Genomic DNA, 23,637 nt, shown 5'->3' on the forward strand with positions numbered 1-23,637 from the left:
CCTCTGGATGCCAGACAGCTAAAATAATATAGGTATATGAAACACCGATCTATACCTATCAAATATCTATCAGCTGCTGTATTAGAGACCCTCTGGTATCCAAGATATATACATATACAATATACAGCATTGGAATATAGCATACAGATATTCCTATGAGAGAATAAATTCATATATACAGTTGTGCTCAAAAATTAGAATTCCCTGGCAGAAATTGTGACACTTTGACAATTATATTGAAAATATGATTGATCATGCCAACAAACTGTTTTTTAATTAAGGATAGTGATCATGTGAGATGAGGAAATAGCTCTCATTGTTTGAACACTGTGTGCAGTAAATTATTGTGTGGAGTAAATTGATGTTTTGACTGATATTCTGCGGTTTAGCCACAAGATGTCACTGTTTTTCTAACACAGGCTCAGACTGCATAGATATTTGTATATTCATAAGAGGTGGAATTTTCACACAGAGAGTTGAGGAAACAGGAAGAGGAGACAGGAGCCATGTTCTGGAGAATGCTGAATGAAGGGGCCGTGTGAGCTGCAGCTGGGTGAAGCTTATGAGATTGCTGCCAGGAAGCTGATGAAATTTCTGCCAGGAAGCTGATGAGAGCAGAGGAACAACGCAGCATACACTGCAATATCGCAGGCCTGTTGGAGAGACATTTGTTCTGTTCAGAGTCACCAGCGGATGCAAAGCAGACCCGGTTCGGTAAGATCGTGCACGCACCTCATTTCAGTGTTGGCGCCTTGAGACTGAATCCAGGCCTATAGTTAGTTAGTTAGGGTCTCTGTTTGTGTCAGGCCACAAGTGTTGTTACTGATTATTGGAAGGACTCCACAACTTAAAGTGACATTTCACATTGGAGAGCTGATAAAATCCTACAAACTCAAGCCATACTGGCGTTTTGCTCAGAAGGAATACTCAGGCACATGTTACAGGACCAGTTATGGGAGGGGGAATACTGTAGATCTGTGAAAGATTGTAAGCTGTTGTGCTGCACCGCAGGCTAGCCCATACCGTACACCCATACACTGATTCCTGCTCTTTTAGGGTAATAACAGGTAAGGTGTGGCAGCTTAGTTGTGCCCCCCAGTAGGTAAATTACTTCACTTTCTACCTTCATCCATCAGAAGGCGCCGTGCTGTGCAGCACAAGGGTCTCAGCCTTTGGGCTGGGTGTATGTAAATTTATTGTATGTTTCCAGCATCTGTGGTTGTGTTTATTTGCCACATCTAAGTAAAATTCTGTTGTGGTAAAAGCTGGTGTTGGGGTTGCTTTCCTCGTTCGAGACTTCACTGTATCCTGGGGAGCCCACCCCGGTACACGGCTTACAATCATATGAAGCCATTTATTATCACATAGTTGTTTGGCTCCTTTTTAAATCATAATGATAGAAATTACCCAAATGCCCCTGATCAAAATTTTCCATCCCCTGGAATATTGGCCTTGGTACAGACACACAAGGTGAGACAGAGGTTAAAATGGCAGTTAAAGGTTCATTTCCTACATCTGTGACTTTTTAAATTACAACTAGTGTCTGTATATAAACAGTGAGTTTTTTTTAGCTCTCATGTGGATGCACTGAGCAGCCTAGATACTGAGCCATGGGGAGCAGAAAAGAACTATCAAAAGCCCTGCATAACAAGAAAATGGAACTTTATAAAGATGGAAAGGGATATAAAAAGATATCCAAAGCCTTGAATATGTTAGTTGGTACTGTTCAATCACTTATTAACAAGTGGAAAGCTTCATATGATAAATAAATGGCTTCACATGATTACTAGCCTTAAATAAAAGACAGTTTTTTTTGGCATGATCAGTCATATTTTCAATATCAGTGCCAACATTTCACCATTTCTGCAGAGTATGCAAAGTTTTGAGCACAACTGTAATTGACAAAAATATAGCACTGTACATTGTATATGTATAAAATAATATAGGTAACCTGCCAAAATCTGATTTCCTGTAGCAGTTTTATTCAATACGGATAACTACTTGTCTTTTTTTGTTATATAAAATGTTTTAAAACATAAGAACTCTAAAATCTGTTGTGTATATTATATTACCCCAATGGCTGATCTACAGGTCTTGCAAGAATGTCACTCGTATCCAAGAGCGGTAGAAGTGATGGCCAATGCTTATGAACACATCACAGCAACATACAGATGGATAAAAGCAATTCCTGAAGATTCCCTAGAGGTAACAAAGCATGCAAATCTTGAAAAAAAAATATTTATATATCTATTACTGTATACAATATACAGTGCTCAGCATAAATGAGTACACCCCTTTTGAAAAGTAAGATTTTAATCAATATCTCAATGAACACAGGAACAATTTCCAAAATTTTGACAAAACTGAGTTTTATAGAACATTTGTTTAGCTCATTACATGAAAGGAAGGTTAATAATATAACTTATACAAAATCTTCAGTTTTAATCAAATCAGTTGAAGGAAAAATGAATACACCCCACAACAAAAACTACTTCATCTAGTATTTTGAATGATTTGTAAGGACAGCATCAAGTCTTCTAGGCATGGAATGAACAAGTTGACGACATATTGCAACTTCTATCCTTTTCCATTCTCCAAGAACAACCTCTGTTTGAGCCTGGATGCTGGATGGAGATCGATGCTCAACTTGTCCCTGGATTCAGATAAGGAGACATACTTGGCCACTGAATCACTTTCACCCTGTTCTTCTTCAGAAATGCAACAGTGGCCTTAGATGTGTGTTTTGGATTTTATTCTGTTGGAAAAGTGCACAACGACCAAGGGCACGGAGTGGTGGTAGCATCTTCTCTTTCAATATAAAACAGTACATCTGCGAATTTATGATACCATCAATGAAGTGCAGCTTGCCGACACAAGCAGCACTCATACAGCCCCACAGAAGGACACCGCCACCTCCATTTTTCACTGTAGGCACCATGCATTTTTCTTTGTACTCCTCACCTTTGCAACGCCATACAGTTTTAAAGCCATCAGTTCCAAAAACATTTATCTTGGTCTCATCAATCCAGAGAACAGAGTCCCAGTAGTCTTCTTCTTTTTCAGCATTGACCCTGGCAAATTCTAATCTGGCTTTTTTGTGCATGGGCTTTAGGAGAGGCTTCCTTCATGGATGACACCCTTGCATGCCATTCCTCTGCAGTGTGCACCGTATTGTGTCACCAGAAACAATCACCTCAGTTTGGCTTTCTACTTCTTTAAGTAACTGCAGTGAATTTGCATGGCGATTTTCTTCAACCCTTCTCATCAGAAGATGCTCCTGTGGAGGTGTTAACTTCCATGGACGGCCTGGACGTCTCTGTGAGATGGTTGCAGTTCCATCTTTGTTAAATTTTTGTATCACTTTTGCTTAACTAAGTAAAGCTTTTCTGATCTTCGTGTCGCCTTCACCTTTCTTGTAAGAAATTATTTTCTTTCTCAGGCCTTGTGAAATTTCTCTTCCATGTGGTGCCATTGCTGACAGCATGAAATGGGAAGGGGTTTTTGGTTAAGTAACACCCTTTTATAATCAACTGTCTGCTAGACACCTGTTTAATGAATAATCAGACTCACCTGTAGTTGAATTCTTGTTAAATAAGATTTTGTTGTCTAAAATTTAGCTTTGCTCCTAGGACTTTCATTGGGGTGTATTCATTTTTGCAACTTGGTCTTGAATGAACTTGTTAGGAAAAATACTTTTTTGTGCGTGTAAATTAACAAATCTTGCTGGCAATCAATGGCCTGCATTTGTGGGGGTATTTTGTGGTATAGTGTCCCATAGAAAATGTTGATTCTGAAAGGAAAGTAAAGATTTTCTGACAAATCTGTTGGGGTGTAGTTATGCTGAGCACTGTATATATATTATGTATGCTATAATAAGAAAACCTTTTTTTAAATAGTAATAACTTTAGTAATATCTATTGTTACATAGATACTGTGTTTTGTTATATTATTACAATGTTGATTATTATTATCAATATTGTTAATGATCTCTTTGGTTACATAAAATAACATTAGCATACCAGGTGCTGTATTATACATGTATAGCTATTTGATAATCCTTAATCCCATATGATATAAAAAGAAAATAGCATTTCCTGTTTCTGAAACAATGAAATCTTCTTGTCCCCATTTAGTATTCAGCACTGCCAAAATAATTTCAAATTATGCCTCACTTTTGACATTCATCCACCCCCACTAGAAAGCACATGCGGTGTGACACCAATTTTTCTGTTACAATTAAGGGATACAGCAGTATCACCTCCTTGCCAGAAATCACAGCCAGGAGGGTGACACCAATTTTTTCTTTACAGTTAAGGGATACAGTAGTGTCACCTCCCTGCCAGAAAGTACAGCTGGGTGGGGGACTCCAGTTTAATATATCCTCGTAATCTCCTCGTTAGAAAAAGAGCAGCTAGGAGGGTGACACCAATTTTTCTGTTACAGGTAAGAATACCCAAATGGAAGAAAAATATATTTGAAATATATTTTAAAAATATTCTTACAAATATATATACAGTTGTGTCCAAAATTATTCAACCCCCAATGCTGTAAAGGGGTTTAGGGACTATAGTGTACATTTGGAATTGTATTCAGAATCAAATCCTACAAGGACGTTGTAACTACCCAAATGCAACTAAAATGACATCAATTGTTTATGTAATACAGTAGTAAATGGTTCTTATGTGGTTTCTTCATTGCCACAATTATTCAACCCCTTAAAGACTACCACTCTGAAGAACAGAGGTTCATACAGGTGCTTTCCATCAGGTATTGAAAACACCTGTGGATGTCACCGAGCAGCAATCAAGCATAATAAGCACCAATTAGGCAGCTTTAAAATGACTGTGATACTCAGCTCCTTCTAGACATTTACTGGTGTGGTTACAAACATGGTGAAGGCAAGAGAATGGTCCAGGAAGACAAGAGAAGAGGTGATTTCTCTTCACAGGAAGGGCAATGGCTATAAGAAGATTGCAAAGATGTTAAACATACCAAGAGACACCTTAGGAAGCATCATTCGCAAATTCAAGGCAAAGGGCACTGTTGAAACGCTACCTGGTCGTGGCAGAAAGAAGATGCTGACTTCGACTGCTGTGCGCTACCTGAAGCGTAGAGTGGAGAGAAGTCCCCGTGTGACTGCTGAGGAACTGAGAAAAGATTTGTCAGATGTGGGTACAGAAGTTTCAGCCCAGACAATAAGACGCACACTGCGTAATGAAGGCCTCCGTGCCAGAACTCCCAGGCGTACCCCCTTGCTGTCTCCAAAGAATAAGAAGAGTCGACTGCAGTATGCCAAAAGCCATGTGGACAAACCACAAAAGTTGTGGGATAGTGTTCTGTGGACTGATGAAACAAAATTAGAACTGTTTGGGCCCATGGATCAACGCTATGTTTGGAGGAGGAAGAACAAGGCCTATGATGAAAAGAACACCTTGCCTACTGTGAAGCATGGTGGAGGGTCAATCATGCTTTGGGGCTGTTTTGCTTCTGCAGGTACAGGGAAGCTTCAGCGTGTGCAAGGTACCATGAATTCTCTTCAGTACCAGGAGATATTGGATGGAAACGTGATGCAGTCCGTCACACACCTGAGGCTTGGGAGACGTTGGACCTTTCAACAGGACAATGATCCCAAGCATACCTCCAAGTCCACTAGAGCATGGTTGCAGAGGAAAGGCTGGAACATTTTGGAGTGGCCATCGCAGTCACCAGACTTAAATCCGATTGAGAACCTCTGGTGGGACTTAAAGAAAGCAGTTGCAGTGCGCAAGCCTAAGAATGTGACTGAACTGGAGGCCTTTGCCCATGAAGAATGGGCGAAGATACCCGTAGATCGCTGCAAGACACTTGTGTCAAGCTATGCTTCACGTTTAAAAGCTGTTATAACTGTAAAAGGATGCTGTACTAAGTACTAAGATTGAATGTCACTTGGGGGTTGAATAAAACTGATAATGCTGTGAGCACAGAAAAGACATTTGTGGTTATTTCATTATAACTGTTATGTTATATTTGTCTGACCTACAAGTGCCTCTTTAATGTAAATGTAAGCAAGATGACTGAATGATCAAAAGCAATGTCAAACTGGCCAAAACACTCAATTTCAGTGGGGGTTGAATAATTTTGGACACAACTGTATATATTTAAAAAAAATGTTTTAAATGTATTCTTCAGATTTTTTTAACATATAAAAAATTAATTTTAACATATATTTCATATATTTTTACATGTATTTGTAAATGCATTCCAAACATGTAGATTTGTATTTTTAAAGCCATACAGTATACAGGTATTTGAAATTTATTATTAAAAGTATTTTTCATATATTTTGTAAAAAAAAATGCATTTCAATATGCAATATATATATATATATATATATATATATATATATATATATTTATTGAAATATATTTTGAAATATATTGAATATGGCCAAAATTTTAGCATTTCAAATATATGTCAAGAATATTTTTAAAATATATTTCAAATATACTTTTCTTCCATATGGGTACAGTGATGTCATCTCCTTGTTGGAAATCACAGCAAGCCGGGTGTCACCAATTTTCTGTTGTGTCACTTCCCTGCCAGAAACCACTGCCAGGTGGGTGACTACAATTTTTTTGTTAACTTTAGGCTCCATTTACACTTGGGCGCGACGCCTAATAATGGTTCCAGAACCTTTTTTGGCTCCATACACACTTAGGTGTGACACCCAAATATGCTTCCGAGAAACTTTTTTGGGTGTTGAGCATCCTGCAACTTTGTATGTGCGGTCACTGCACGTTTGTGGTGCAGAAAAATGCACCTCAGTCGCGGTAAAAACATCCCGCGTTTTAGGTGCCATTGAAATAAATGCACATTTTCACAGTGTGTTTTCAAATCGCGGGCAGAATCGTGGCAATTCCGCCTGCGATTTGAAATGCCTAAGTGTGAATGGAGCCTTAAGAGATACAGTGATATCATCTCCCTGTTAGAAAGCGCAGACATCAATTTTTCTGTTACAGTTGAAGGATACAGTGGTGTCGCCTCCCCATTAGAAAGTGCAGCCAGGAGGGTGAGACCAATTTTTTTGCTACAGTCAAGGGATACAGTAGTGTCACTTCTCTGTTAGGAAGGGGGTGACCAAGTTTTCTGGTACAGTTGAGGAATACAGCAGTATCACCTCCCCACCCAAAGCTTGCTGATTGGACAATAAAAGAGCAGAAATGCACTAATAACTCATCAACTCTACTCTCTCCTTCTGCCAGCATGCTTTCTGTTAGCGCATGTGCATGCACAGATCCTGACTGGCTCCTAGTGTAGCTCCTCTCTCTCCTATTGGGTGTGCTGCTGTGCAGGGAATAGTGGGAATCTGATATAAAAAGAGATTTTTTTTTCATAATTGTGCATTTATTAATTTTTCCTAATTATACAAATATCAACATTGTCAACATAGATGATCAAAGTACAGCAACAAAAATATGTACGTGTCTACAGGGGACCTGTGTACAGATAAAGTAGAAACTGCCTTTAGACCATCCAGAATAGGCATTGGTCAATGAAAGGACAAATCTTGATAAATGAACAAACCACGACCATACACATAGGATACATGTCTGCATTAATAAAGAGATCAAAGATGGGGGGGGGAGAAGGAGGCACACCATGGACAAGGTGTATAAGACTCACAAAAAAAGGGCATCAGACAGAGTCAGACATTACTTTACCCAGCAGCACAGCTCTGCCTCCACTGATGAATGGGAAGAGAAAGGATGGATGGAACTCCACAGTGATCAGCAGTCGCCAACAGGCTTGCAGTAAGGGACTGAGTCTGAGAGGAACACTGGAAGTAACTGCAGCTCAGCTGCTACACTGGCCCCAGATACGTGGCTTAGCTGAAGCATCATTCATGACATGGCAACATCCCTCACAGAGTTGCAGTGCACCCTAGACAGCTGCCTAGTTTGACTAGTGGAAGCACCGGCCCCGGCTGTAGTTTTGGGATGGTGATTTAAAACTAATCTCTGATGCATCCCACGCATCCCAAATCTTGGTAAATTGAGGCATAGAATCATTCACTATTGCAGTAAGGTGTTCCATTCTACAAAAATCAGCTATGGTTTGTAATAATTGTGAGTGAGTTAGAGGTGTCAGCGACAACCAACTTAAAGGTATGGTTCATTTGGCAGCTAACAGAACAAATGTAGCCAACTTCTTAACGTGCTTGGAAATGTCTTGGAAAGGCAAACCTAAAACAGGATCTAGAGGTAGTGTAATGTCAAGGAGGTTTTGGAGGAGGGACTGAACAGAGATCCAGAAAGGAAGAATAATGGGACAGTCCCAAAAAAATATGATCGTGAGTGCCTATATCACCATGGCATCTCCAACATAGCTTCAAAAGTGATGGATTACCCTTTTGAAGAACCTCAGGAGTTTTATGACACAAAATAGTATTTTATAGGCAGTCTCTCTCTGTGCCACGTATCTAGAGGCTTTGGACGTACACTATATTGCCAAAAGTATTGGTCGGCCTGCCTTTACAATCATATGAACTTTAATGGCATCCCAGTCTTAGTCCGTAGGGTTAAATATTGAGTTGGCCCCGCCCTTTGCAGCTATAACAGCTTCAACTCTTCTGGGAAGCCCGTCCACAAGGTTTAGGAGAGTGTGTATGGGAAAGTTTGACCATTCTTCCAGAAGAGCATTTGTTAGGTCAGGTACTGATGTCAGACAAGAAGGCCTGGCTCTCAGTCTCCGCTCTAATTTATCACAAAGGTTGAGGTCAGGACTCTGTGCAGGCCTGTCAAGTTCTTCCACACCAAGCCCAACCCCTGAAAAACAACCCCACACCATAACCCCCCCTCCAGTGCTTTACACCACGGCATCGGATGCTTTGCATTGCACTTGGTGATGTAAGGCTTGGATGCAGCTGCTCGGCCATGGAAACCCATTCCATGAAGCTCTCTATGCACTGTTGTTGTGCTAATCTGAAGGCCACACAAAGTTTGGAGGTCTTTAGCTATTGACTCTGCAGACAGTTGGCGACTTCTGCGCACTGTGCGCTTCAGCATGCGCTGACCCCGCTCTGTCATTTTACGTGGCCTACCACTTGGTGGCTGAGTTGCTGTTGTTCCCAGTTGCTTCCACTTTGTTATAATCCCACTAACAGTTGAGCGTGGAATATTTAGTAGCCAGGAAATGTCACGGATGGACTTATTGCACAGGTGGCAACCTATCACAGGACCACGATTGAATCCACTGAGCTCCTGAGAGCGACCCATTCTTTCACCAATGTTTGTAGAAGCAGTCTGCATGCCTAGGTGATGATTTTATACACCTGTGGCCATGGAGGTGATTGGAACACCCGAATCCAATGATTTCAAGGGGTGTCCCAATACTTTTGGCAATATAGTGTAGATTCCAAGATTTTTCCCCACTGTGAGTGGGGGAGGGTGCAGTGAAAAATATGAGCCCATTTGCGCATATATGAGCTGTTGGTATCAGCTAATGGACTGGCTTCCTGAATAATTTTGTAGATAGATGATATTAGATGTCAATGGTAAGGGTCTTGAGCACATAAAAGTACAAATTGAGTGGATTTCTGAAGACATAAAGAAGGGGATTTAGAGGCAAAAAAGTAATTAATTTGGAAATAAGAAAGGAAAAAATGTTTGGGAATCCAAAATTTGGTTTGGATGTCAGCGAACTAGAAGAATCTACAGGACGTAGGCTGCGCCAATTAAAAGAGATTTAGGTACTCATACTAGCTGTATATACAATACCTTTCATTCTTTTAAATGAAATAGAGCTGCATGTGTTTATGTCTGGGTGACGTTCAGGGTCAGCGATAGGTGGAGCTCAGGGTGAAATCTGACTGTTGCAGAGTATGGTGACACGTCAGGAATGTATTCATCAGACTTGTAAAGACAAATAAAGAAGAGCCAATCCTTTAGCCATCTCATAGGAAACACCGGGATCATAGAATCTGATGATGAGAAACTTTTGATTTGTTCAAACTCGATACCTGGGGAGATAGATAGAAGATAATAATATGGCACATGTCACCGATCGTATGCAGGCCATAGATGGGGAGAAAACCGGCCGATTTTTCTTTAAAAAAATGAAAAATCGGTCGTTCAAGCAGCTGACGTTACCAGGAACGGTAAAAAAAATCGACCGATTTTCATCCCATCTACAGCCGGCAAAAAGTGTCCCTGCAGAGAGCTCCGCTATTTCTTTGACAGTTCCTTGACATTTATAGCGGTTGCAACAATGTATCTATTTGTATCCATTTCGGATACAGATGTTTTTATTCGGATACAAATAGATACATTGTTGCAACCGCTATAGCTGTCAAGGAACTGTCAAACAGATAGCGGAGCTCTCTGCAGGGACACTTTTTGCCGGACTGGAATTCTTCTTCTTCTTCTTCCTCTTCTTCTTCTTCATCCTCTTCTTCTTCTTCATCCTCTTCTTCATCCTCTTCTTCATCTTCTTCATCCTCTTCTTCATCCTCTTCTTCTTCTTCATCCTCTTCTTCATCTTCTTCTTCATCCTCTTCTTCTTCTCCTTCATCTTCCTCTTCTTCATCCTCTTCTTCATCCTCTTCTTCTTCTTCATCCTCTTCTTCTGCTTCCTCATCTTTTTCTTCCTCTTCTTCTTCATCCTGTTCTTCATCTTCTTCATCCTCTTCTTCATCCTCTTCTTCATCTTCCTCTTCTTTTTCATCCTCTTCTTCATCCTCTTCTTCTTCTTCTTCATCCTCTTCTTCTTCTTCTTCATCTTCTACTTCCTCTTCTTCTTCTTCATCCTCTACTTCTTCTGCCGATCTTTTTCCAACTTTACCGATAAAAAAAATCTGCCAAAATACCAAAAAACAGCCGAACAATTAGCCCACTAATGATCCGAAAATCGGCCGATTTTATTTTCGGCCGAAAAATCTATGGCCTGCATTAGTTGCTGTTCGGAGTCCCCCTAGTAGTTGTGTATTGTGATGTTTGTAGTTTGTGGGCTGTCAGTACACTATATCCGCTTTCTCCATACCATGCAGCCAGGCATATGACTCTATATACTATATATACTATTCTATATATAGCCACAGCTAGAATGCACAGTCACTATTAACTAAGTCTGAGAGTGGAAGTGCAGCGATGTCAGCCAATGAGGACATTGCAACTGTAACAAAGATGTACCTGCAGCAATGTTTCACACGGCATGCTGGAGATAACTCTCTGGGATATACCTCCATGAATTTATCCTGGTATCCTGTATGCTGCTTTATTAAACAAGCCATTTGCATTCATTTCCTCAGTACCATCACTTGCACCTGATCACTCAAAGTAACATATTTCAGGCACTAGGGGCAGAAGGAGGGGGAGGGCAGAAGGAGGGAAGGGGTGGGGGGGGGGGTGGGGGGTGGGCAGGTTTTCAGCAAAGGGAGAAGAAAGAAAAAAATCTCTGCTGTGAAGCCTGTTTGTAGTCAATTGAGTAGATAAAATAATTAGCATGGGGGTATTATTTATTGTGGCATTGCTATGTACTTCACTGCTTCTAATCCCATCAGCTTCACATTTTCAGCTTCAATCTTGGTGGCAAGTGGCAGTAAAAAAAAAATGACATAGCTTCTGTGGTCAGTGGGAGGAATAGTGCTTTATATTTAGTGTCAGTGAGTTATAGTGCCCCATCATTGGTGTCATTGGGATAAATTGTGCCCTTTCCTTGGTGTCAGTGAGAGGAACAGCCTCATTATTGTCGGTGAGAATAGGGCCTCATCATTGGTGTCAGTGGGAGGAGTAATGCCTTATAATTGGTGTCAGTGAGAGGAATAGTGGCTCATCAGTGGTATCAGTGGGAGGAATAGTGCCTCATCATTGGTGTCAGTGGGGGGAATAGTGCCTCATCATTGGTGTCAGTGAGAGGAATAGTGCCTTATAATTGGTGGCAGTGGGAGGAATAGTGCCCCATCATTGGTGTCAGTGGGAGGAATAGTGGCCCATCATTGGTGTCAGTGGGAGCAATAGTGCCTCATCATTGGTGTCAGTGGGGGGAATAGTGCCTCATCATTGGTGTCAGTGAGAGGAATAATACCTTATAATTGGTGTCAGTGAGAGGAATAATACCTTATAATTGGTGTCAGTGGGATGAATAGTGCCCCATCATTGGTATCAGTGGGATGAATAGTGCCCCATCATTGGTATCATTGGTATCAGTGGGAGGAATAGTGCCCCATCATTGGTGTCAGTGGGAGGAACAGTGCCCCATCATTGGTATTAGTGGGAGGAATAGTGCCCCATCATTGGTATCAGTGGGAGGAATAGTGCCCCATCATTGGTGTCAGTGGGAGGAATAGTGCCCCTTCATTGGTGTCAGTGGGAGGAATAGTGCCCCATCATTGGTGTCAGTGGGAGGAATAGTGCCCCATCATTGGTGTCAGTGGGAGGAATAGTGCCCCATCATTGGTGTCAGTGGGAGGAATAGTGCCCCATCATTGGTGTCAGTGGGAGGAATAGTGCCCCATAATTGGTGTCAGTGGGAGGAATAGTGCCCCATCATTGGTGTCAGTGGGATGAATAGTGCCCCATCATTGGTATCAGTGGGAGGAACAGTGCCCCATCATTGGTATCAGTGGGAGGAACAGTGCCCCATCACTGGTGTCAGTGGGAGGAATAGTGCCCCATCATTGGTGTCAGTGGGAGGAATATTACCCCATGATTGGTATCAGTGGGAGGAATAGTGCCCCATCATTGGTATCAGTGGGAGGAATAGTGCCCCATCATTGGTGTCAGTGGGAGGAAAAGTGCCCCATCATTGGTGTCAGTGGGAGGAACAGTGCCCCATGATTGGTATCAGTGGGAGGAATAGTGTCCCATCATTGGTATTAGTGGGAGGAATAGTGCCCCATCATTGGTATCAGTGGGAGGAATAGTGCCCCATCATTGGTGTCAGTGGGAGGAATAGTGCCCCTTCATTGGTGTCAGTGGGAGGAATAGTGCCCCATCATTGGTGTCAGTGGGAGGAATAGTGCCCCATCATTGGTGTCAGTGGGAGGAATAGTGCCCCATCATTGGTGTCAGTGGGAGGAATAGTGCCCCATCATTGGTGTCAGTGGGAGGAATAGTGCCCCATAATTGGTGTCAGTGGGAGGAATAGTGCCCCATCATTGGTGTCAGTGGGATGAATAGTGCCCCATCATTGGTATCAGTGGGAGGAACAGTGCCCCATCATTGGTATCAGTGGGAGGAACAGTGCCCCATCACTGGTGTCAGTGGGAGGAATAGTGCCCCATCATTGGTGTCAGTGGGAGGAATATTACCCCATGATTGGTATCAGTGGGAGGAATAGTGCCCCATCATTGGTATCAGTGGGAGGAATAGTGCCCCATCATTGGTGTCAGTGGGAGGAAAAGTGCCCCATCATTGGTGTCAGTGGGAGGAATAGTGCCCCATCATTGGTATCAGTGGGAGGAATAGTGCCCCATCATTGGTGTCAGTGGGAGGAAAAGTGCCCCATCATTGGTATCAGTGGAAGGAATAGTGCCCCATCATTGGTATCAGTGGGAGGAATAGTGCCTCATCATTGGTATCAGTGGGAGGAATAGTGTCCTATCATTGGTGTCAGTGGGAGAAATAGTGCCCCATCATTGGTATCAGTGGGAGGAATAGTGCCCTATCTTTGGTGTCAGTGGGAGGAATAGTGCCTCATCATTGGTATCAGTGGGAGGAATAGTGTCCCATCATTGGTATCAGTGGGAGGAATAGTGCCCCATCATTGGTATCAGAGGAAGGAATAGTGCCCCATCATTGGTATCAGTGGGAGGAATAGTGCCCCATCATTGGTATCAGTGGGAGGAATAGTGCCCCATCATTGGTATCAGTGGGAGGAATAGTGCCCCATCATTGGTATCAGTGGGAGGAATAGTGCCCCATCATTGGTATCAGTGGGAGGAATAGTGCCCCATCATTGGTATCAGTGGGAGGAATAGTGCCCTATCTTTGGTGTCAGTGGCAGGAATAGTGCCTCATCATTGGTATCAGTGGGAGGAATAGTGCCCCATCATTGGTGTCAGTGGGAGGAATAGTGCCCCATCATTGGTATCAGTGGGAGGAATAGTGCCCCATCATTGGTATCAGTGGGAGGAATAGTGCCCCATCATTGGTATCAGTGGGAGGAATAGTGCCCCATCATTGGTATCAGTGGGAGGAATAGTGCCCTATCTTTGGTGTCAGTGGCAGGAATAGTGCCTCATCATTGGTATCAGTGGGAGGAATAGTGCCCCATCATTGGTGTCAGTGGGAGGAATAGTGCCCCATCATTGGTATCAGTGGGAGGGATAGTGCCTCATCATTGGTATCAGTGGGAGGAATAGTGCCTCATCATTGGTATCAGTGGGAGGAATAGTGTCCCATCATTGGTATCAGTGGGAGGAATAGTGCCCTATCATTGGTATCAGTGGGAGGGATAGTGCCCCATCATTGGTATCAGTGGGAGGGATAGTGCCCCATCATTGGTATTAGTGGGAGGAATAGTGCCCCATCATTGGTGTCAGTGGGATGAGTAGTGCCCCATCATTGGTATCAGTGGGAGGAATAGTACCCCATCATTGGTATCAGTGGGAGGAATAGTGTGCCATCATTGGTGTCAGTGGGAGGAATAGTGCCCCATCATTGGTATCAGTGGGGGGAATAGTGTCCCATCATTGGTGTCAGTGGGAGGAATAGTGCCCCATCATTGGTGTCAGTGGGAGGAATAGTGCCCCATCATTGGTGTCAGTGGGATGAGTAGTGCCCCATCATTGGTATCAGTGGGAGGAATAGTGCCCCATCATTGGTATCAGTGGGAGGAATAGTGCCCCATCATTGGTGTCAGTAAGAGGAATAGTGCCCCATCATTGGTATCAGTAAGAGGAATAGTGCCCCATCATTGGTGTCAGTAAGAGGAATAGTGCCCCATCATTGGTGTCAGTAAGAGGAATTGTGCCCCATCATTGGTATCACTGTTTTGGCATATGTGAACCTGGAGCTGTGTGGGTCTCTCACATACAAACAATGCCTGTGCGACATACACAAGATACTCCTCCAGGCCATCAGACTATTTTCCAGGCAATGATGGTCTATTAGGAGTGTTTGCTCTTCACACATGGCAATGATCACACTATGGGGGTTGATTTACTAAAGGCCAATAGACTGTGCACTCTGCAAGTACAGTTGCTCCAGACCAAAAGCTTTGCTGACCTCCATCATCCAATCAAAATGCAGTTTTTTTTAATTTTCCCTGCATGTGATTGGTTATTCTTTGCAAAGTCAAACTTTACCTCATTTACAAAGCTCTGGAGCAACTGCACTTTGCAAAGTGCGCAGTGTGTTTGCCTTTAGTAGCCCCCCCCCTGTATGTCTATGACACGCGTGTCGGATCACACATATTACAGCTGTGACATGAATTTATTGCAGATACATCGCTGCTTCTATGACGCCCTTTTCGCGGCCTGCAGTAACACCCCGCGGTCTCTCATGCACCTAGCCAGGTGTGCGATTCGCATGTTTTTACGGAAGAGATGCCATCGGGTCGTCCCGCAACTATCGCTGCCGGCTACACTCAAAAAATACATCCTCCTCGAGCCGCAAGGACGCTTCTACTAAAGCCGAACTCCAGCCTTGCCTCCGGTTGTAGCGGCTCCTCTGCTGGACTGAAATTGCTTACTCACATTTCACTGCACACTGTGAGCTTCTTACAGACTGCATTAGAAGTTGCAGGAAGTCAGATAGAGCCCGCCTCATTTCCTGGCTGGAGGACGTCCAGCATCATCTAGCTCCTTCCTCCCAAACCTGTTTGCCTGGCCCTCCTCGTTCATTTACTGGATTGCCTTTCTTTTAATCATGGAGGCTCAGCATCACAGGTGGGTGTTACCTAGAGTGGTCTGCATGGAAATACAGCCTGCCTAGGAACACCCACTCCTTCAGACTGACACCCACCCATCAAGGCATTTTGCAGAAATCCTCCCTCTACTTACATCACGGCTGTGGCAGGATGCTGTGATATTTATTTGTGTGTAGCACCCTGACAGCCCCTCCTACCAGCCATGATCTGCCTGCATTACCCAGAGAAGCACAGAGACCCAGTGGTGATGCCACTGGTTCTAATATAAGGTATGTAATGAAAATTGTTTTTTTTCTCTTTAATTTGGTTAATGAGGGTAGAGGGTGGAATCAGAGGCAAAATGTAAGGAATATAAACTTCCGCTTTAAGGGCTGGTTCACATCGGATACAGTCCAGTGCGTTTTTATGCTGCCTCAAAAATGCTTGGACACTGTTTAACATGAATTCCAATGGCCCTAGTTCACTCCAGTGCAGTCAACAAAAGTAGAAAGTGTTGCATTTTTCTGTATGGAAAATATTTGGAATGCGGAAGAATGTATAAAAAACACCCACTGGAATGCATATGTCCTCAGTTGAGATGAAGAAAAAAAAGGATTACAATAATTCACTGGAATACATAAAAAAAGGAACAACTTGCATTGAAATTCATCAAAAATGTGTATGCAGAAACGCATCCATGTAGAAATTGTGGTGGGAACCTGCCCTAAGCTGGCTACACATTATATCATTTTTATTTACAATTACTTTTGGATTTTCCAGAACCATATAATATGAGGTCAAACCTAAATACTTTCAAATTGCATGCAGTCAGCAGGGCCGTGGATAAGGGGGTACCACCAGTCCTTCTGTATGGGGCCCAGGCCAGCAGGGGGGCCCAGGCAGCTGGGTGAATCGGATGTGGGCAGAGAGGGTGATCAGCATGGTGGGGGAGCAATTACTGGAACCGATCCCCTGTATGGCTCTCTGCAGCATCTGAAATCTGAATTCTTCTCCTCTGCCTCCCGCTGGTTTTCAGCTGCTGCAGAGGGAGCCGTACAGGGGATCGGTTCCAGTAATTGCCCCCCACCATGCCGATCACCCTCCCTGTACACATCTGATTCATCCAGCTGCCTGGGCCCCCACAATGCCAGCTTCCCTCCTCTCCTTCTCACCGGCAGTTGCAAGCACAGAAAAGGGTCCTTCAGGATGGAGAGTGGGGGAAAGGTCTCACAAATATGTCAGATTAACCAGCTCCTTCCTTTCCTGAATGAACACAATTGAGTGATCGGCACTGCTCACTCACTGTGTTCATTCATAGCTGAAGCATAGTAAACTGTGTTTTTTTTTTTTTTTTTTTTCAAGGGGGCCCTGTCAGGTTGGCTATATTGGGCCCCGTGGCTTCTAACAGCAGCCCTGGCAGTCAGGCAGGCTCTTGCACTACACAGTTGAAAGTAAATCTAAAGAAAGAAAGAAAGAAAATGTGTAGCCAGCTTAAAGAATAAGTTCACCTTTCATAACATGTTACAACCATATTCAGGGTGCAACATGTAACATGTTACCATCTGACCGGCCCCCGGTCCCTGCTTTGACAGCTAGCAGGGAATCCCCCCCCCCCCACTAGCTGTAATTTTTTTTAAAAAACGGGCCTTGCCGCTTCACTCATTCACAGCATTCTGTCAATGAGAGACTACAAGTCCCAGCAGCCTTAGCGGCTGTCAGCTTGTAGTCCTCAGTGAACTGGTGGAACCCTGTGGTAGTTCATTGATTCTTCCTATCAGTGTATCTGCTTGACCATACATCCCACACAAGCAAGCAGATATTCTGACAGGTCTGCAGGAGACCTGCTGTCCGGTGCAATGCTTTACAGGCTCCTGCAGACAAAAATAATAAACGCACATTTTTTTTACTTGCAAAAAAATGTGCATTTATTATTTTTTATTAAAAGCTGAACGTATCCTTTTAGGCTATTTTCACATAGATGCAGTGCGACTTTCCTGCCGGATGCAGTGCGATTTCTAGGGGTAGTTGTTCAGCGATTCAAGTGCGATCCTGATGCGATTTGACAACGTTCTCAGTCAGTCTCTCTCTTTTTGTCTCTCTCCTGACATGGACCAGGGATGGGAGATATGGAACAAAGAAAAGACTTGCAGAAATGTACTGCAGTCCTATTATAGGACAGATAAGTGATCTCCATTCAAGTCTTTGTAGTTACATATCGCACTGCATTGCACTACACAGGACCCTTTTTAAAATCGCATCAGAATTGCACTGCATGTATGTGAACTGACTCATAGAAACACATGTTATTTCACTTGTCATGCGTTCTGGAACACACCAGAAATCTCATCAGTGTGAACCAGGGTTTATTTTGCTTTCAAACCTCGGGCCTGCAGGATGTGAACTGTATCGCTGAACTGTCCCAACTGTCCAGACCTCTGAGGGAGAGCGTAGGTTTTCTTATTGACTCCACATTACTTCATTTTGAATGGCACCTCAACTCGCATGCCCAATGCACTACAACAGACCTGTGTTTTAGCGCACCATAATACACAGAGGTAAACCATCTTGACGTCATGTTGGGCTGGGAATAAAAATGGTACAGATGTGATCCTAAGTCTGTTGGCATTGGCAGCCCATTTGAAATGAACAGGGTGGTGTAACGCAACACAAATTATAGTGCAACATAACGCTGTCAGCTTCTGCTGTTGTCTGTCTACCCATTGGAGAGATTTCCCATCATTTCCCATTCCTACCAACATGTTCTCACCAGGATAGGAAGTGAGGGTCACTCTCCAATGGGGACCCAGACCATAATGAAATGCAGCAGAAGATCTAGTCTTCCATCAAATGTCTTTTCTTTCTGTTGGTTCCCTCTTTGAAAATCGGTGGGTCTAAGAATGGGGTGGAACAGAGGCAGAATAGGATGCAGTCTAGTAGGCTGAAACTTATTTATTGCTTGTGGCATGTGCCGAAAGGATGCAATGGTCGAGGGAAATTGAAGAGATTAATAGAGGTGCAAAATATGAAGTTCAGCCGTGGCAAAGGAAGAAATGCCCCAACAAACAGTGTCCCTACATGGTGGGACTGGAAGGAAAAAAAGCTGACATCAGTGTCAGTGGAAGAAAACAATGGCACTGTCTTAGTGTAGGTGGAAGGAAATAATGCTGCTGTGTTGGTGTCATTTGGAAGAAAACTTGCCGCTGTGATGATGTCAATGGGAAGAAAAAATGTGGTTGCCTGGTGTCCACGGAAGGAAAAAATGCTGCTGTGTTGGTGTTGGAAGGAGGAAAGAATGCTGCACCATCAGTTTTAGTGGGGGGAAAACAATTCAGCTGCATCACGATTAATGGGAGGAAATAATGCTGCGTTGGTGTAAGTGGGAGCAAAGTAAATGCTGCTCTGTTGGTGGTCTCAGTCCATGGAGGGTTGCCTTGGCATCCATTTCAGTGGGAATTAAGATGGAAGGTGGGAGGCTCTGGTGGGGGGCACTTTGGTGGGACTGAAGGGCTCTGAAGAAGGTAGGGTGGCTAAGGAACTTTTTAGGGCTTTTAGGGGTAATAAAATTGCTCCTGCCTTGGTATTGGTGGGAGGAAAAAATGCTGCTGCATCGGTATTAGTGGCTGAAAAAAATTGCTGCTGCCTTGGTATTGGTGGGTGGAAAAAATGCTGCTGCATCAGTTTTAGTGGGAGGAAAAACATTCTGTTGCATCGCGATTAATGGGAGGAAAAAATGCTGCATTGGTGTAAGTGAGAGCAAAGAAAATGCTTTTGTGTTGGTGGTCTCAGTCAAGGAGGGTTGCCTTGGCATCCATTTCAGTGTGAATTAAGAGGGAAGGTGGGAGGCTGTGGTGGGGGACACTTTGGTGGGACTGAAGGGCTCTGAAGAAGGTAGGGTGGCTAAGGAACTTTTTAGGACTTTTAGGGGTAGAGGGGAGATTTGGGACTGAGTTGCTCCCCCCAACCTACGTGTACTCACAGTCCTCACTCATCACATTCTCAGTGTGGCGCCCATCCAGGTATAGAGGCAGCTTCTCCTTCTTTAGGTCTCTGGTCATGTCAGATGACAAGGACAAAGGGCAGTCCACCCTAACTCCCCAACAGGAACTTGTACTAAGAAGGAGGTCTGTTTTCAGGGGTACCCACTCTTCTGGCCTTCTTCCACCCACAGCAGGCCCCATTAAAGAAAGGAGACAACAGAATCCTGTTTTCAGCATTGACTGACTCTTGACAATCACCAGAGAGCCAAAAATCTGAACCCGGCACCCAGAGAGCTGGCAGGATAATCAAAAAGTCGGCATCTCATGGCAAATGCCAGCATGCTCCCAGGTATACAAATGCAGCTGCAGATATCCATGCTATTCAAAATGTAAGCAAAGTATAACTTGAGATGTACTTTAAATGTGTAATACCAAGGGGAGCCCGAGTGCTAATCTGCAGTGCATGCTGGGACATGATGTCACATAACACTACATAATGGCTAAATTAGCATAGAGGATACCAGGCATTCAGCAAATGTCTGGACATTTGTATTACTAGGTAGATCTATATGTGTATATTTCATTTGTATATATTTTTGACGCTATTATGGAGTGTAAATGGAGAAATGTATATGTAATACTTTTTCAAAAATAAAGTAGTTAAAAAAATAATTTTGATGTTTGGCATTCAGAATCTTGCAATAACACAAAGGAAAAAAAATGCACGCTGGCAAAATATCCAGAGAACTTTATTGTTGACAGACTGAACACAAAAAACACAGGACACACCTAAAGTATCTTGCTTGAAATATCTATCTGGGAAATCTCATGTGATGTGAACCTCTGGAAGAAGCAAGCTACCTAAGGAATCTGTCATGAAAACCACACAAATTGATCTCTCCAGTCATTTCAAACTGTGGTGAATTATTCTTTTACAGGTTGATGGGTCCAATTAATTCTAGAAGTCCATAATAGGACCAACACCCAGCACTTTTTCAAAGGTGCATGATGTGACCAAATGAGCTGCAGCTTAGATAAATGTGCAACTGTGGAACCCTAAGATCCTATACTCCAGCTAGTTAACTATTCAGCTTCTCTACTCCATCAGGTCTTCTGTTTAGCTTCTGTACTCCACCAGGTCTTCTGCTTAGCTCATGTACACAGTCAGGTCTCCTGCTTAGCTTCTGTACTCCATCAGGTCTTCTGCTTAACTCCTGTGCTCCGCCAGGTTTCTTGCTTAGCTCATGTACACTGCCAGGTCTCCTGCTTAGCTCCTGTACACTGCCAGGACGTCTGCTTAGTTCCTTTGCTCCGCCAGGTCTTCTGCTTAGCTCCTGTACTCCACCAGGTCTCCTTTTTAACTCTTGTACTCCACCAGGTCTCCTGCTTAGCTCCTGTACTCCACCAGGTCTACTGCTTAGCTCCTGTACACTGCCAGGTCTCCTGCTTAGCTCCTGTACACTGCCAGGTCTCCTGCTTAGCTCCTGTACACTGCCAGGTCTCCTGCTTAGCTCCTGTACACTGCCAGGTCTCCTGCTTAGCTCCTGTACACTGCCAGGTCTCCTGCTTAGCTCCTGTACATTGCCAGGTCTCCTGCTTAGCTCCTGTACACTGCCAGGTCTCCTGCTTAGCTCCTGTACACTGCCAGCTCTCCTGCTTAGCTCCTGTACACTGCCAGGACTTCTGCTTAGTTCCTTTGCTCCGCCAGGTCTTCTGCTTAGCTCCTGTACTCCACCAGGTCTCCTTTTTAACTCTTGTACTCCACCAGGTCTCCTGCTTAGCTCCTGTACTCCACCAGGTCTCCTTTTTAACTCTTGTACTCCACCAGGTCTCCTGCTTAGCTCCTGTACTCCACCAGGTCTCCTTTTTAACTCTTGTACTCCACCAGGTCTCCTGCTTAGCTCCTGTACTCCACCAGGTCTACTGCTTAGCTCCTGTACACTGCCAGGTCTCCTGCTTAGCTCCTGTACACTGCCAGGTCTCCTGCTTAGCTCCTGTACACTGCCAGGTCTCCTGCTTAGCTCCTGTACACTGCCAGGTCTCCTGCTTAGCTCCTGTACACTGCCAGGTCTCCTGCTTAGCTCCTGTACACTGCCAGGTCTCCTGCTTAGCTTCTGTACACTGCCAGGTCTCCTGCTTAGCTCCTGTACACTGCCTGGTCTCCTGCTTAGCTCCTGTACACTGCCAGGTCTCCTGCTTAGCTCCTGTACACTGCCAGGTCTCCTGCTTAGCTCCTGTACACTGCCAGGTCTTCTGTTTAGCTCCTGTGCTGCGCCAGGTCTCCTACTTTGCTCCTGTACTCCACCAGGTCTCCTGTTTATCTCTTGTACTTCACCAGGTCTCCTGTTTATCTCTTGTACTTCACCAGGTCTCCTGTTTAGATCCTGTACACCGCCAGGTCTCCTGCTTAACACCTCAACTCCACCAAGTCTCATTTCACTTCTCTCCAACGTTCCTCTACCCATCGAGTTATCAAGCATTTGACCCTTGCAGAAAGCTTTCCAGAGGGGAACACAAGTAATAGTAACCAAACGCTATTCAAAAAAAAAAGTTTTGGCTTGGCTATAACTCCGCCTGCCCCACTGCAATGCCAGAAGATAAAAACTTTAGAAAAGCTTTGTAATATTCTCTTTGTAGGTTATCGCACTCCCTTCAGCTGGCATATGGAGCGTGATTATTTAGATTACAACACCTGGCCAAAGTGTTTCAACATCAGGACATCCTTCAGCAAACATTGCTTTATATAAACTGCCAGAAAAGTGTTTAACCTTGATTCTCACAGAGCGACATGATAAATCATCACTCCCACAATGCTGTATGAAAAGGCTGCAAGTCGGGTTTTGCTATACTCCCTAGTTACAGTATGGTAATGTTCTTATTATATAAAGCATAGTTATACTCAGAGACAAAAAAATATTTATTGTAGCTTACCAGTCCTTAGATGTGGTGACTGCGTTAGTTTTCTATTTTTAGGCTTTTTTTTTTAATTTATCTTCACCTGATGATCTGGCCAGTAACACACTTCCTTCCTTACACCCCGATCACACTGGATGCGAATTGGCATGCGATTTTCACGTCATGCGACTTGCAAATCGCATGCCAAGACGCACCCTATTGTTGGCAATTAGAGCGGCCATATCAGTGAGGTTCCGACTTGGTCGGAGCCGCACGATTTCTAAAGTAGTACATGCACTACTTTTGGTGCGATTTGCATAGACATCTGTGTCAGATGTCTTGCAAATCGCACCTCAAATTGACATGTCCCCTGACTTTGAAACTTCACTGTAAGTCGCACAATTTCAAAGTCAGGCTTGATGTGACCGAGGTGTTAGGCTAGGTTCACACCTATGCAGTTTGCGTTTGAGCCGTTACTGGAGTGCTTTTTTGTGGTACGTTTTGCGTTTTTGCACATGCAGTTTTTTACACGTTTTTGATGCGTTTTGCACTTTTATTTTTTGGCCAACTTGTTGCTGGGCAAATTAAAACCACAAAATGCATCAAAAACACACTACATGCATTTCTGCAGCATCTCCATTGATGTCTATTGAACCAAAATGCAACATTTTACTTTTAAAAAAGTCGCTGGGTGAAAACGCGGAGATGTGAACCTGTCCCATAGAAAATCACTTTTATCTGGTTTGTGCAGAGGGGGAGGACTGTGCTGGACTGGGCTGTCTCTTTGCATCCCAATCCAGCAAAGAGACAGCCCAGTCCAGCAAAGAGACATCCTGTCTCTTTGTGGATGGGGATGTCTCTTTGATGGATGGGTATGTCTCTTTGATGGATGGGGATGTCTCTTTGATGGATGGGGATGTCTCTTTGATGGATGGGGATG

The 23,637-nt window shown here is 43.7% G+C and overlaps 1 protein-coding gene across 3 annotated transcripts in view; it reads left to right on the plus strand.

Moving 5' to 3' along the window:
* ASB4 (ankyrin repeat and SOCS box containing 4) overlaps positions 1 to 22,748 on the plus strand; it is a 35,202-nt gene extending 12,454 nt beyond the window's left edge. Inside the window, exons 4-5 of one of the 3 annotated variants that reach the window (XM_089659401.1) lie at positions 2,092 to 2,205; positions 22,171 to 22,748. In XM_089659401.1, coding sequence (XP_089515527.1) covers positions 2,092 to 2,205; positions 22,171 to 22,323 — 267 coding nt within the window. In that variant the 3' untranslated portion in view covers positions 22,324 to 22,748. Of the gene's footprint in view, positions 1 to 472; positions 1,985 to 2,091; positions 2,206 to 15,419; positions 20,475 to 22,170 lie in introns of those variants that run through there. The other 2 variants (XM_089659400.1, XM_089659402.1) reach the window with 2 other exon arrangements.
* The last annotated feature ends 889 nt before the right edge of the window (positions 22,749 to 23,637 follow it).

This window comes from Staurois parvus, unplaced genomic scaffold (assembly GCF_062004578.1).
Source record: "Staurois parvus isolate SC_StPar_1 unplaced genomic scaffold, SC_StPar_1.0 ptg001152l, whole genome shotgun sequence".
NCBI classification, from domain to species: domain Eukaryota; kingdom Metazoa; phylum Chordata; class Amphibia; order Anura; family Ranidae; genus Staurois; species Staurois parvus.